This window comes from Rhamphochromis sp. 'chilingali' (genome assembly GCF_963969265.1).
Source record: "Rhamphochromis sp. 'chilingali' genome assembly, chromosome: 6".
Taxonomy (NCBI): domain Eukaryota; kingdom Metazoa; phylum Chordata; class Actinopteri; order Cichliformes; family Cichlidae; genus Rhamphochromis; species Rhamphochromis sp. 'chilingali'.
In genome coordinates this window covers 25,412,525-25,427,266 of record NC_137933.1, presented here as the reverse complement: position 1 = coordinate 25,427,266, position 14,742 = coordinate 25,412,525, and the positions used below count along the sequence as shown (strand labels likewise).

Here is a 14,742-nt window from a genome sequence, read left to right as displayed (position 1 = left end):
CCTGAGAACAATATCAACCAATATTATCCATCTTTAGAATAAAATGCAACAAGAGTTGAGTGGAATTCCTTTTAATGTGGGTTTTTCCCCCACCTACGTACATTTTAGGAAGGAATTGTTTAGTTTACCAATGTTTGACAGAAACCACATTCATTCTAGTAAACCAGAAAACATCTTTTTTAATCACTAACACAACAAGATCAAAAATCACAATAAGACTGATTAAAAATTGTGAGGAAAAAAAGTATACATGTATATACTCTGTTTACATGCACATACATACATTTTGAAATCTAATGACAACATTAACAAATGATACACTAACTGCAAACAGCAGATTCACACAAATCAGACCGGAGAGCAACATGATAACTTAAATAGTTGAGTAAATCTCTTCACTTTTCCAGAAAACTGTCTTTAATGTTAGGTTTAACCCCAGTCTTGCTAAATCCAACCCTTTTTAGCAAGCCTTGTGTGTGTTCAAGCTTTTTTACCAGTAGTCCATGAACTGCCCTTCACTGCAAGTTGGACCGTAGCTTGTACATACAGTTGAGAGTATCAAGAAGAAACGCTCGTATGGTGTTGATCTCCATCAGAGTAAGGTTGTCCAGCTGTGGACAGAAAGAGGAATTAGGTATATTCAAAGATTTAAAATAACACTGTTACTCTGTGACACAGTAGGTAACTCAATGATAAACAGGTGAAAGTTCATTGTGACTTTCACTGTTGATATGCGGTATGGTATTGTCAGCAATTGCAACATAACCAATGAATCTTTTATTACTGGGTTTTTTTTTTATGTTGATTTGCTGTAATACCATAGACTGTATAGAAAAGATGGGCACTTTCTCAACTGACATCACCCATTGATTTGTGAAGTCCCTATGAGAAGCCTCAAGCCAAATGTTTTCACCGTTGCCGTCTTAATAATGACGAAACCAGACATGAAAAGCTACTACAGACTACAAGTCTGCCTGCAGAGAGCGTCTGTCTTCAGATGTGGGCAGTCCTTTCTGTTGAATCAAAATAGCCATCATGCTGTTCCTATAAGGCTTAAAACTTGGGTTTGAGACCATAAACACGTCAGTAAAGTGTTTCATGAGGTCATAGGGAGCCAAAAGGTTTTTCTTCTATACTGTCAGCCCTCAACCACATGAATCACCCCCTGCAGGTCATCAGAAAGAATGCAAGTGTAAGACATTTCCACATTAGCTTTACTTTTAAGACAGTGTGAGGAAAACACCTAAAGTGGGAGTGTAGCTGTTAAGAAAACACATTATGGAACACTTAAATCAGATTCTACATTACCTATAGATAACATTTACTGAATGCTTATATACAGCCAATTAAATTGGGGGAACTTAAGGTGATGCCACTTTTTCTAAAGGATCTCAATATGCAATGGGTCCACAACTTGAAGGGATAATGAATAAATGTCACACTGTCCTTTTATGTGGAACTGGTAATTCTGTTATTATGCTGTTGAATTTGTACTTACTTTGCATCTGTTTTCAACTCAATTAAATGTTCAAAACTCAATGGTTAAGTGACAGCAGAGAATACTAAACACCCTACATGTGATCAGTTTTACCTTGGCATAAGCTTCCTGCTGACTGATGAAACTGTCAGCAGACAAGCGGAGCTTGGCAATGCGAGTATCCCAGATGTCTTTGACCAGTGTACGGATCTCATCTGCTTTAGGAATGTTGTCAGACGCGCTGCAGAAACACAGAAACCTCTTTTAAGGGGAGGGGGCACATACACCAAGCACACAACAGTACTGAGGGCTGTATTTCTGTGGATTACTTAATTGTATATGACTCACTGGTTTAGTAGCAGCTTGGTAAGCTCCATGTAGTAAGGACTAGGAACAGGTGTAAACATATCCTCTTTTCTCTCAAGGTCTCGCATCTCCTCCAGTTTCTCTGCACAGTGAAGGAAAATGTCAACAGCAGCAAACTGCAGCGACACACAAAAATGCTGAAAGATTTTCAAGATTCCTCTTTTCTGCTGACTTTTGTAGGAGAAGTAAAACAGAAATTCCAAATAAAACCACCAATGAATTTATTCTTTTCAGCATTTTCCATATGGAAAAGAAATATTAAAAACTTATATGTGATTACTCATGAAAGTGGCCACTTTCATGAGTAAATCATATAAGGCTTACATGATTTACTCATGAAAGTGGCCACTTTCTCATTACTTTCATACATTGTTTTAGTAAGTATCCAAAACATACAAGTTTCATTATATAATTTTTCAAGGGATCTTATATCTGTTTTCACTCTTATATGCTTTTCATACAAGTTTCACACAAGACAGATACAAACTTTATAAGATTTATATTTATCTTTTCCATATGGGTTCTTACAGCATACAGACCAACAACGACATACACATATTTTACACATTTTGCATTTGTAATGAACACAAAATCTGAATTATTTGCCTCTTACAACTAAGGAAACAATCTTACTGCATTTCTTGTGCCCATTTTTGTTTTACTTATCTAATGCAAATTTGGAAAAATAGTTTAGCACTACTTACATGTCAAAGTTATGGCAAGGCAGGTCTAGGCTTAACATGGCATGCCAGTAATGATTACATATGTCATAATGTGAAGGAAAAAATACTCAAAATACTGAAAGACCCTCATCTGAAACATTTTTAAGTAATCCTCTCAGTTCATGCCTGGAAACAAACGCCTGCAAAGACCGCATCAGGAAAAACTTTGAACTTTACCAACATCCATCCACTCAGGAGGAATAATTCTACACTTCTGTCTCTGTTTTAGGTTTAGAGCCAGCCACACGGGAACATCAATAGGTAGTCCAGGGTTGAAGGGACCCAGATCTCCCTGAGAACACAAATACACATATTTTATCGTGCAGCACAATGCATTCCCCACTTCAGTGAAGTTGGAAAGATACGCATTTGCACTTTCATGATTAATAAAAAACATTGCTAGAAGATAAACAATGTCTCTTTCTAACAGCAGCAACTACAAGTTACAGTCTGATTTACATCAAACGAGCCATCCTGAGAGCTTGATGAATAACACAGGCTCTCTTGTGCAGCCAGCTATGTAAAAAAATACCAAAAAATATTCCATGACTTTAGTAAGTAAAGAAAGTAAGTAAAAGTTTATTTATATAGCACCTTTCAAGATAAAATCACAAAGTGCTTCGCAGAAGTTGAAACATAAAAACAAAAATCAACCAAAAGCAAGTTTAAAAAGATGAGTTTTTAGCTGTTTTTTATTTATTTATTTATTTCAAAAACCACTGAGTCCGCAGATCTCAAGCTCAAAGGGAGCTTGAGACAGTACAGTGTACTGTCATTAAATTCACATCATGCTGCGGGGGGATCTTGTTAGCTGTTATTTATTTTTAAAATTTAAAAAGAAAAAAAAGGGGGTTTGGAAAATGGAAAACATCATGACAGTGTATGAGATTTTAGAGAATTATTGAACAATAATTCTCTAAAATCTCATACACTCTCATGGTGGCTCCAAAAATCGCGCATTCATGTGTTGACTGTCAAGTCTGCTTTGTTTATATAACAGATTAGACCCAAAGTGTTTTACAGACAGGCACAGTTACAATGCAAGCTTCCCAAAAAAGAAAATAATCCAAATCAAACAAAATACATAAAGCTGAAAAGTGTGTTTTATTGCAGTGCTGAGCCTGTATTTACTTGATCAATAATAAAAACTGCAGTATAATATAGCAATAATAGTTCGGGGTACTTTTTGAAAGGCCAAAGATACGGTACCGAATATTATTGGAGCTTCAATTTTTTCGAAATATATTTAGACAGATTTTATTTTAGCTGGAGCGACTTATATTTATGTAAATGGTTCGTTAAAGTCTGGAGTTTGAGAGATGAGGCTTTTTTTGTGCGTGTTTTAATCAGTCACTGAGTGAAGTGATCCACTCAAACAGAAACATCTTTACATACATACCTCCAGCTTTAAACTGAGTGTGTCGTGATATAATACAAGGTTTTAGCCCAAGGTTTAGCTAATATTGCTACAGTAACTGTCAACGTCTCAGTATCTGGTCAAAAACCAGCTACTTAAATACAGACACAACTGACTTACCCCGATTAAAAAGACTTTATCTAGGCTGAAATTTGGTATTATCTTCACCATCTCTTTCTCCGCAAGGAACTCGACCTCCGAAGCATCCATATCTGTTTGGTTTTTGTGTGTGTTCAAAAACTTCCGTCCCACTCGAACTGCACTACAAACCGTTCCCGCGCTGAAGGCAGCATTAACCGACAATGAAGTCAAGAAAAAGACAACTACGTCATCAACAGGAAGCGCAGTATCGCAAAAGTGAACATTATTGTGTGCCGTATTACGGCACGTCACATTTTTATTTTTCTGTATAATTTCTCGAATCTCGGTGTTAATTGCATTTTTAAAATTGTTAATTTACGTGTGAGGTGCGGGCCTGGCCGTGACGAAGCTGACCATACCTTAAATTTTAATTTAGCATTGTCTGGCCCGGAAGAAGGAAGTGGGCCATGTGAGTGACAACAGTTGCAACTAAACTCCACCAGATGGAAGCATTCACCAGGCAATAACAAGAAAGGTGGCAGTGACCTTTTACATGTGAGAACAAAGTTAGATGTTTTTGTCAGTGACTGGGTCTGAACCCATTAGAATCGTGGGTGAGGAGGCTGAATCAGTGGACAGCTAACAACAGATACTTGGTGTTCAGTGACAGACTGTACTGAAGAACCTACAGCGATGCTGTGTACAAGAAGGGGATCAACTGATTACTTTCTGAGGAAGTCCAGATCCTTCAGTGTGTTCAGCAAGATGTTGAAGAACTTCTGCCGGTCTGTGCCAGCATCCAGGCCAGCGATGACGTTAAGATCATCAGTTCATCTGGAGGCATTTGGGTCAGTGAGAGACAGGAGGTCACTGAATATCATGGACAACCCGTCACACCTGCTCCTTTCTACACTACGGAGCTCATTCTCCCTCAGACTTATTCAACCTTGTTGCCATAAAGAACCATTCTTGCATTACCACTCTGCAGAATTTTGTTTTACATAACCTCAGTCTTATTATGTTTTCTATTTCATTCATTTTTTATCACAGTTTTACATGCAATTTTTCACTGCCTCATATTTTACGGCCTTTGGTGTTTTCCTGTAGTTATTTTTAAAAAATGTTTCTGTTGTCTGTTATACTGTTTTTATTTTTATTCCTTCTGATGCTGAAGTAATTTGCCTTTCGGGATCAATAACCCCATCCAAAGGATTCTTCCTGGTTGTACAAACGCTCTCACAACATTCACACCACACATCTCAAATAAATTTGCCAAGATAAAACGAACAAAGAAAATTGACAGAAGACACCACAATCTATTATTTAAAACAGCAATGAAATTTCTTCATAAATCCAAACCATTTATTTTAATAGCATCTGCTCTCAAATCCACTTCAAATATTTCCTGTCAGTGGACTGTGCTTGAGGTATTTCTGCAGAAATGCACCTATGCTGTAGTTAGACAGAATTAGTTTCAGTTCATTTATCGTGCACTGATAGAAGAAGTACTTATCTTTACTGAAACTAGAATACTACATTCACAATTTAAACCACTTTCACATCTCTAACATCTCTGTTTTAATTCCATTTTTTATTTTGTTTATTACTATTGTTTATTTATTTTTGCTGATATGGCAGCGTGCAAGTAGCATGTAAGGTGTAACTAGTCAATGTAGGGACCATTTTATTAGCTTTTTATACATTTAAAAATAATGTAAGTTGCTGTCAGATTTCTGTTGTCTCACTTAATGTGCTGGAGTAGAAAGCAGCATAAAATGAATATGGATATTAGGAAAATATACAGTGTCATTTGTTTAAAAACTTCCATGAGTTCTTCCCAGATATGGCCACACTGTCATTTAGTTTTCATTTTACAAGAATTACATTATGCAGAGTATGGGAGACTGAAGCTATAGATTAGAATGGTCACAAAGCATGAAATAATCTGTAGACACGTGCGAATATGAACTTTGCACCACTAAATTATTAGAAAACCGCAGCTACTACAACCATTCATGACCTCTAGCACTCTGAGGTTAGCCGACAGTGTTTATTGGCTGTACCTTGGTCCAGGTTAAAGACAAAAGGTGATTGTGGCTCCCAAGTTATGGAAATCGCTTCCACTGGATCTAAAGTCTGTGGACTGATTGATATCTTTAAAAATAAACTTAAGACCCATATATGCAGGATTGCTTTTATTTTGTTTTTTAATATACCATTTTATTTGCATCTTATTCGGTGCTGTAAAGCACTCTGTGTATTTTGTTCTTGAACAAAACTATTAAAAAAACCTTAATTCAACAGGCTGCTGCTAAACCATACAAAAAACCCCCAAAGCTGGGCAGTGATTATTCTAAAAGTGATTTTAGACTTTTTTTTAAATTGTCATGGCAGAGATGCAGTCATGTGAAAAAGAAAGCTTTCACATGACTCTGCTTGTAGAGACTCTCCTTAAGAGCAATTACTTGAAGTGCTTGCTTTGCGTATGAGTTTATCAGTCGCACAGCGTGGAGGAACTTTGATCCATTGTTTTTTGTAACGCCGCTTCAGTTCATTGAGGTTTGTGGATATTTGTTTATGCACAGTTCTCTTAAGGTCCAGCCACAGCATTTCAATGAGGTTGAGGTCTGGACTTTAACTGGACCACTGCAACATCTTGATTCTTTTCTTTTTCAGATGTTTTCTTGTAGATTTGCTGTTGTGCTGTGGATTCTTGTCCTGTTCCTTGACCCAGTTTTGATCAAGCTCTCAGACAGATGGCCTCAGATACAGAGGGTTTCATGGTCAGTTCAGTAACTGCCAAGGTGCCCAGGTCATGTGGCTGCAAAACAAGCCTAAATCATCACCCCTCTTCCATTACGCAACTGTTGGTATGAGGTGTTTGTGCTTATATGCTGTTTGTGTTTTCAGTTTGTTTTCTGTGTTTGTGTCCAGTGGACTTTGTTCCAGAAGACTTGTAGTCTGTTCAAATGCAACTCTGTAAGCCTATAGAAGCAGTAAGGCTTCACTTTACCTTAGCATGGCTGAACAGTCCTTTTGCAAATAACTGTATAAGACACAGCTAAATAGGTTTAACACATAAGAGGCAATAAGAGATCTGTAGAAACATGTAGATGTTTTCAAAAATCAGTTTCATTGAACATTCAGCTCAAAACAATTGCAGTAGAAAATGTTTCATCCACACAATTAACTGATTAATTCTAATCTCAATTACAAAAGGTGCTTCTGTAGTCTCACAATAAATATTAACTTTTTAATATTTGGTTTTAGAATAATCAGTTAAGTGTTAACATAGAATTTATCTAGTTCTTAGAATGGATATCCACACAAAACAAAATTCACACATTCCTGTGATCTGATTCAGTATAGAGCGGGTCTTCCAGATCATAAATCAAGAGCCAAAATGCACATGTGCATCATCCAGACTGACATTCTCCGTCGCATTAGTGGCAGTACCGAGAAGCATGCACGCTAGAAATGCATCTATGGAAAGATTAAAGTTGGGGCTTTTGAATGGGCCAAATCTCTGGTTCAGCGTCATCTAAAACTTTCAGACTTCACTTATATATGTGAATTTTCCTTCAGATCTTTTATAAACAAGAAACTTAATAAAGAACACATTTATCCTATCAGTTGTAAAATCATTACCTAAAAATTAATAATTTAGAACTTATTTAGAACTTGATCTCTGTATGGCTAAAAGCAAATGTATAGGTTTAAACCTCTAGAATCTAAACTTTTACACAAAACAGGATATCAAAACCCATTGCAGGGGAAAAAAACCCAAAGTTGCATAAAAAAAAACAACATAAAAGCTTTCATCACTGCAGCATCAACCTGTAAAAGGTGGACACGGGCCAACAGCGCACATATGGTGCTTGCCCTTAAAACATTTGGCCTAACTGGCCAGCGCCCCACAAGTTCCCTTCAGAGAGAGAGACTTTTTATGGAACGCAGACTATAGGTTCAGCTTTTTCATTCTCCTGTGCTACACAAGTAGCAGTGTGCATGCTGAATTGGCAGCAATATAGTTGTTCACATGTGTGTGTGTGTGTGTGTGCGCGTGCATGTGTGTGTCATGGGTACTCCCGACTGAAGGTCTTAGCACAGATCCAGGACGGACTTGTTAATAACAGGGTTGGTCCAGTCGTTCCTCAGATCATCCAAGTGACTGTCAAAATCAATCAAGTTCTCATAGGAACGACCCACCAGCAGGGCAGATGTGATTTTCTGTGCTTCGCTCCAGTCCTCAAAGGAGTCACTGGAAAACAGTTTTTTGAAAAATTACATATTCAAGCTTTAATACTGAAAATACAGGGTAATTACAATGTAATTACAGTGTAATGTACTTTGTCTAAATAATTCAAGTAAATGAGAGAACACTTGGAGTTGTAAGTATGCTGGAAGCTCTGAGTTAGCTGCACAAATAGTCTGCAGAGGAAGATAAAATCTCACACTAAAATAGCTCTTAACACTTACGCCGTTACTTCTCTGCTTTTCCACTTGTTTTCGTGGTGATCATAGATCAAGACGATGGGTTCGGAACAGCTCATTGTTAACTTACTGCTGTCCACCTGCAGGAAAACACGCAAAATTTACTGTGAATTTAGGTGCAACTTTTAGGTGATAACAACAACTGCAACAGACCAGACCAGGGTCTAAGAAAAATGTCTTTCAGAAACAGTGTTATATATTTTATAATGCATCTAATTATTTCGCCCAGACACGTCTGAGACTGAGAGCTGCATGTCAGACTGACTGATTCAGTAAAAAGGCAGCTACTTCAATGACCTCCAACAAAACAATGCTTTGCAAAATATGGAAGAAAACTGTTCCTGCTAAAGGTGACTCAACAGAGTCTTGCTGGAGCACTTGCCAGTTGGACTACATATGACAGGTAGAGCAAACAGTGGCTAGAAATGACTGATGTGGTTACATGGTGGAAAAGCAGCTGGCTAAAAAATCTCGACTCAACATGCAGCACCCTGGGTAGAAAGTATTTTGTTTTATTTAAATTTTAGTATGTTTCAAAGTACTAATTCAAAATCTTTGTACAACCAAATGTGTGACAAAATTCCACAGAAACAATTCTAACTCATCGCACGCTCTCCCACTTACAGCTAATACGTTTAAACTATAAAATTACAACCCAGCTCTTGCTGAAGGTCAACAGGACTGAAACATTGTCATTTATTAAACGCGAGGATACTATGCTTGCATTTGCTGTGTCACTGCTATTGCCTTACAATGCCGCTGTGGCTGCTGGCACCTTGTGGCGATAGATTCGCACTTCAAATTGGGCAGTGTGTCATCAGTGATAGCAACTCATTGGAAAAGAAGGATGAAAGATGTGCTTCACTTTATTTGCATGGATTAAATCCTGCTGTCTGCGAGCTGCAATCACCTATAAAGGGCTCAGCATTTTTTTGTACATCATCATAAATGTCATTATAGCAAATTTCACTGAAATATCTGATGGAATTTTGAGGCTTTATTTTCAACCTGTAGAGCCACATCAGTCACTCTATTTATACAATATTATATATTACTGTATAGAGACATAAATAGAGGCTTGTGCTGACAAGTGTATTTAAGGATTTTGGTTCATTTTTACTAAACTAAAACTCAGCTGCTACCTGAAGAGGATGCATTTATAACAATGGATGTAGCAATTGCTTTGGAGAAAGAAAGAAAAAAAAACATAACGTGTAACCCAGTTGCATCAGCCTTAATAATTTACAGTTACCATAACAATTGCTGCTTCACTGAAGTTCTCAGAAATTCTGGCTGCCACTTTCTCTGCAACTTGGTTGGGCCTGCAGGAGAAAAGATCAAGCATATATTAAAGTGAGGTCCAAAGCAGAATGCAGCATGGTTTCTCAGTGGTTGTTTTTCCCTGGAACAGCACGGCGCCAGTGTTTCTACCTTGAATCCTTTGTGCGTTCGTTGGCTTGATAATATCCGACAATGACATAATTATTTTCTTTACACCAAGTGTCAATCTGGAGTTGGAGCAGGGGCCCATCAGGTTGACATATAAGAACAGAAACATAGTTTAGGTCAGGTATATTTTATTTTAAACATAGGAAAATGCATATAGAGCTAGACTGAAACTTCAGAACTATTTCAGAGCTGCAGACATTAATTTGATATTATTTCCAGTCTCACTACCATAAATAAAAGTGACGCAACATTAGTAATGGATTTTAGAGTAAAGCAGGATACTTCAAAAGCACCACAACCTAACAAATTGCTACAATACAACATTTAAAACAAAAGAAAAACTGTACTGTCATTTTAGAAGGCATACTAGATGGCAAGTGTCTAAACCAGAATTTGTCATCAAATACAAGATAATATTAAACAAAGATGCCCTGAGTAAATACAAAATACAATAATTAGTCAGGGTAAAATGAAGCTACCCAAACCTACCTGGCCCTGTGAAAAATTTAATAACTACTTGTGCCACTCTTGGCAGCAAGACCTTAAGTCAAGTGATAACTGGAGGAATGCCAAAGCATCCCTTAAAAATGTAAGTGCAGATTTTGACTAGGTAACCTCAAAACTATCATTCTGTGAATGTTCTTCTTTTTAATCACTCAGAGCTGGACTTCCTCCTTTTTTTCACATTACTGTCCTGCTGTAGAACCCAAGTGCACTTTCTGGTACAGCAGAATTCATGGTTCTAATTACAAGTGCAGCTAGTTGTCCAGGGCCTGAAACAGCGAAAGCAACCCCAAACCATCACACTACCACCATGTTTGATTGTTGTTATGATGTTCATCTTATGAAATTCTGTGGTAGTTTCATGCCAGTTGTAAACAGGTTTATAGTTTTTGCCTTAGAGCTCTCCAATGGATGCCATTTTCCGACAGTGAATCATGAACTCTGACCTTATCTGAAGCAAGTGACACTTACAGGTCTTTAGTTGTTTGGGGTTCTTTTTGGGCCCTCCTGGATGAGTCACTGATGTGCTCTTGGAGTGATTTTGGTAGGCTGGCCAAGCCTGAGAGGGTTCACCACTGTTCCAAGATTTCTCCACTGGTTGATAATGGCTCTCATCATTCTAATGACAATAAGAATTGCTGTGCAACCTTTCCACGCCAGCATATACTAGTGACTTTTTTTTTTCTTCTGAGTGCCTTTAGATCATAGAAAGATGTAATACTTTGAGTTGTTTTTAGACAGACAAACGTGAAGTGATTTCTTGCTGTAACAGATCTACAGTAATCAGGCCTGGGTGTGGATAGTGAAATTCGGTGATTTTTTTACTTCAATAAATGAAATCATCACTTTAAAACCTACATTTTCAATTTAATTTGGGCAATATTTTTCTTCACAGAACTCTATATGCAAATACTTACCAGAGTTAAGGCTACTTCCAGCATTGGTGCCAGAGCTAGAGTACCGTGAAACAGAGGCACACAGTCCACGCACAGAACTGGCTCACTGTGGCTATCTTTCTTTTTGTCCTTCTTCTTTTCTGCCACCAGCAATCCATTCACGGCGCAGTGTGGATATTTGGCAGCATGTAAAAGCATTTTACAGTACGCCTGACTTGTCAGCTGAATGGGCATTTTTATAAGAAAGTCGGCAGAATTTCAGTAAAGACTAAAGCTTCCAGAGTCGCTAAGTTAGACGGTAAGGAGGGGGGGACAGCTGGCTGCTACCGTTAGCTATCGTTACTTGACATGCCCGGAGAAAAGTAGATGTACACCTCAGCAGTTAACTTACTGCCACGATATGATGTCGGAAGTACAGTTTGTGATGAGTTCATTAAGCTCTACAATTATCCGAAATGACAGCAGTCCTTTTATGCTGGATAAATTAGTCGGCATGCAGTCACAGAAGCTAATCTTACTTCCACCTTCCACTCGTTGCTGTAGCACCGGTGCGCCGTAAATCAGAACTGTCGTAAAACGAGATCAGAGTCCATCCGGTCAAACGCACAATTTACGTTTTTCCGTTCCCAGTCACACTTCCCTTCAGACTGTCGGCGGACGGGAGCAAGAAAGAGACAAGAGGTATGGTTTTATTTTATTTTTTAAAACTCAATAATAAATTACTTATCCTTCGTAGATATACATAATTTTAGCATCCGCGACATGTGCATCCTAGGAAAAAGTAACGGCTTGCGAAGAATCGCCTATTTTAACCGAAATAAGTAGTGACTTTGTCGGAGCAGATAGGAGCGAGGACTGACTAATGTTCCGGGTAGCTGTCATTAGCATGTAGCATCAGATTTATGAAGGCGGGTTTGATATGAAGATAGTTCATGTTTCAGTCATCTGCCGTTATTACGCATTAATGTAGTTTAAGTCAATAGAAGAATGATGAATATTGCATGGTCGCATCAGAGAATCTGGTATTTCTACGAATATTTATCCCCTGGTGCTATGACCTTGTGTTTGTTGCTAATGCTAACATCAGGTTAGCCGGACGGTCGTAGTAAAACCAAGTATTTTGCAATCTTAACAATAAGCCCATCAACCTGGACGATTATTTCATGTAGGGAAATTTTCCATATGGATGGTAACTGACTTATTTTAAAATGAGTCAGGATTTTATGTATATAAATAGCTTATAAAAGATTGTGATGTAAATATGGACCCTGTGCAGCCTACTCTTTGTTATGTATGTACACGATCTCCTATTGAAACGGGGTTTACTTTAAAAATTAAAAGACAGAAACAATTGTAAAGTCATTTAACCTTTATTAGTGTTTAATACGGTTTCTTAATTTCTCTTATATGACGTTTTCCACAGAATGCTGGCAACCAGAGCCCTAAGCCTTATTGGCAAACGTTCCATTTCCACATCTGTCTGTGTCCGTGGAGGACATGGTAGGTATAAGACGAAATGCATTGAATGTGTTCTATTTATGGCTGGCAGTATAACAATAGACTCCGCTTGTGCCACTGACCTTTTGAAAATCTCTTTTCATATACACCTAAACGTTTAACATGTACCCTCAGTTGACCATTTAAAATAAATGAAGCTGTTTGTGTTGTAAAATGAATCCATGTTCTTCCTGTAATACTACATTTCTAATATGTAATGGGAGCTTGGCTGGTGTGAAGAAAAAAAACTTGTCTCTGGTAACTGACACCTTAAGTTTATGACAATAGATTAAAGAAGATGCACCAGTTTTACAGCCAAAATTACACAGAGGTAAAATGTTTTTTTAAGTACAGATTACAATGGGTTTTACTTTACTAACAAAAAAACAGGCTTTTCAGGAGTGCTGTTGCTGCTGCAATGTTGCAGTTTATTATAGGTCAAATGAGAAACTAAACACTGCTCACAATCAGAAACGTGTGGGTTTTGTTTTTGTCTGCAGTTTCAAGTGGCAGTACATCTAAACAGTGATAAACAATACTACAGTGAACTAGATCCAGGGTTTGAGAGCGGAAATGTAAAAACAAAATTAAAACAAATCTGGTCTTGGAATAAGCCCGGTAACTAAAATAAGGTTATGTTTAAAAAAAAAAAAGCATTGACATGGAGTGAGGGATTATGTGTGAAAGTAATTTGATGAGTTACTGTGGTCTCCCCTGCAGGTGTTGCTAAGGTTGAGGACTATGCCCTCCCTGCCTACTTCGACAGGCGTGACAGCCCTCTCCCCGACGTCAGTTATGTGCAGAACCTGAGTGCAGAGCAGAAGTCCCTGAAGGAGAAGGAGAAGGGCTCCTGGGTTGCACTCTCTAATGAGGAGAAGATTGCATGTAGGACTCAATAACGCTATAGTGTTGTTCACCCATTTATACTAGTGTAATGTATAACTGCACCACTCCTATTATGTAGGATAGGGAGTACTAAAATTGTTTAAATTCATGCTAAATAATGGGACTGGTGTAATGTTAAATTCCAAGAGTATTTGTGTTTCCAAATTCTTAAAAAATGTAATCTAGAGTTGTTTTTCCACTTTACAGTGTACCGCATCAGCTTCAAGCAGAGCTTCGCTGAGATGAACCAGGGATCAGGAGAGTGGAAGTCTGTGGTTGGAGGAATCTTCTTCTTCATTGGCTTCACTGGGCTGGTTGTGCTTTGGCAGAGGAAATATGGTAATTATGAAAAATATTGCTTATATGCAAGGAAACCTGTGTAATATCTGATGTTCAGCTGCCTCAGGTTTTCATGTTGGTTAAGTAAAGAATGCAGTATTGAACACATTTTTTTGCGGTATAATCTGGCTCATCACTTGACTCATTTGTTATTGTTTCTTCCCAGTGTATGGACCTGTTCCACATACGTTTGAGGAAGAGTACAAGGAGAAGGAGCTGCAGAGAATGCTGGACATGAGAATGGGCCCAGTGCAGGGTTTCTCAGCCCACTGGGACTACGAAAACAAGCAGTGGAAAAAGTAAAAGACCAAGAGGACTATAACAGTTCTATATACAGGCAGACCAACTCAAAGATACAAAAATACATATATTTCTGTATTTATCAGATGTCCACATTACCTCACCTTACCTGTGATTTTTGGAAGACCACTTCCTCTTAAGGTCGTTGTGTATAATAAAAATAAAAATTGTTAAACTGTTTAAAACCTCTGATTAACTGTGTTAACTGTATGACTCCTTCATTAACACTGATTTTACATATCAGGTACAAACTATGGCAGCTAGATATAAAATTATTCTTAAGGTTGAAATATATCTAATATATATATATGTATA

At 37.8% G+C, this 14,742-nt stretch overlaps 3 protein-coding genes across 3 annotated transcripts; 1 reads left to right on the top strand and 2 right to left on the bottom strand.

The window, feature by feature from the left end:
- Positions 1-74: 74 nt before the first annotated feature.
- gins2 (GINS complex subunit 2) lies at positions 75-4,293 on the bottom strand. Its single transcript, XM_080885785.1, has 5 exons — positions 4,103-4,293; positions 2,743-2,857; positions 1,826-1,925; positions 1,592-1,718; positions 75-611 (listed from the first exon to the last, which is right to left on the bottom strand). Exons 1-5 carry the CDS (start codon positions 4,190-4,192, stop codon positions 516-518), a joined length of 528 nt encoding a protein of 175 aa, XP_080741911.1. The 5' UTR covers positions 4,193-4,293; the 3' UTR covers positions 75-515.
- A 2,883-nt stretch (positions 4,294-7,176) lies between these two features.
- emc8 (ER membrane protein complex subunit 8) lies at positions 7,177-11,949 on the bottom strand. Its single transcript, XM_080885784.1, has 5 exons — positions 11,428-11,949; positions 9,989-10,065; positions 9,810-9,879; positions 8,543-8,637; positions 7,177-8,324 (listed from the first exon to the last, which is right to left on the bottom strand). Exons 1-5 carry the CDS (start codon positions 11,638-11,640, stop codon positions 8,165-8,167), a joined length of 615 nt encoding a protein of 204 aa, XP_080741910.1. The 5' UTR covers positions 11,641-11,949; the 3' UTR covers positions 7,177-8,164.
- A 60-nt stretch (positions 11,950-12,009) lies between these two features.
- Positions 12,010-14,612, top strand: cox4i1 (cytochrome c oxidase subunit 4I1). The gene is made up of 5 exons (XM_080885786.1): positions 12,010-12,087; positions 12,830-12,906; positions 13,624-13,788; positions 13,996-14,127; positions 14,294-14,612. The coding sequence occupies exons 2-5, from the start codon at positions 12,831-12,833 to the stop codon at positions 14,428-14,430; spliced, it is 510 nt and encodes a 169-aa protein (XP_080741912.1). The 5' UTR covers positions 12,010-12,087; position 12,830; the 3' UTR covers positions 14,431-14,612.
- Positions 14,613-14,742: the final 130 nt, after the last annotated feature.

Coding starts and splice junctions, on each gene's coding strand:
- gins2 (XM_080885785.1), bottom strand. CDS start 4,192: ATGGATGCTTCGGAGGTCGAGTTCCTTGCGGAGAAAGAGATGGTGAAG. Junction 2,858..4,102: donor ATAAAGTCTTTTTAATCGGG/GTAAGTCAGTTG, acceptor TTGTGTTCTCAG/GGAGATCTGGGTCCCTTCAA. Junction 1,719..1,825: donor ACCAAGCTGCTACTAAACCA/GTGAGTCATATA, acceptor GTGTTTCTGCAG/CGCGTCTGACAACATTCCTA.
- emc8 (XM_080885784.1), bottom strand. CDS start 11,640: ATGCCCATTCAGCTGACAAGTCAGGCGTACTGTAAAATGCTTTTACAT. Junction 9,880..9,988: donor GAACGCACAAAGGATTCAAG/GTAGAAACACTG, acceptor TTTCTCCTGCAG/GCCCAACCAAGTTGCAGAGA. Junction 8,325..8,542: donor AAAAGCAGAGAAGTAACGGC/GTAAGTGTTAAG, acceptor ACTGTTTTCCAG/TGACTCCTTTGAGGACTGGA.
- cox4i1 (XM_080885786.1), top strand. CDS start 12,831: ATGCTGGCAACCAGAGCCCTAAGCCTTATTGGCAAACGTTCCATTTCC. Junction 13,789..13,995: donor TAATGAGGAGAAGATTGCAT/GTAGGACTCAAT, acceptor TCCACTTTACAG/TGTACCGCATCAGCTTCAAG. Junction 14,128..14,293: donor GCTTTGGCAGAGGAAATATG/GTAATTATGAAA, acceptor GTTTCTTCCCAG/TGTATGGACCTGTTCCACAT.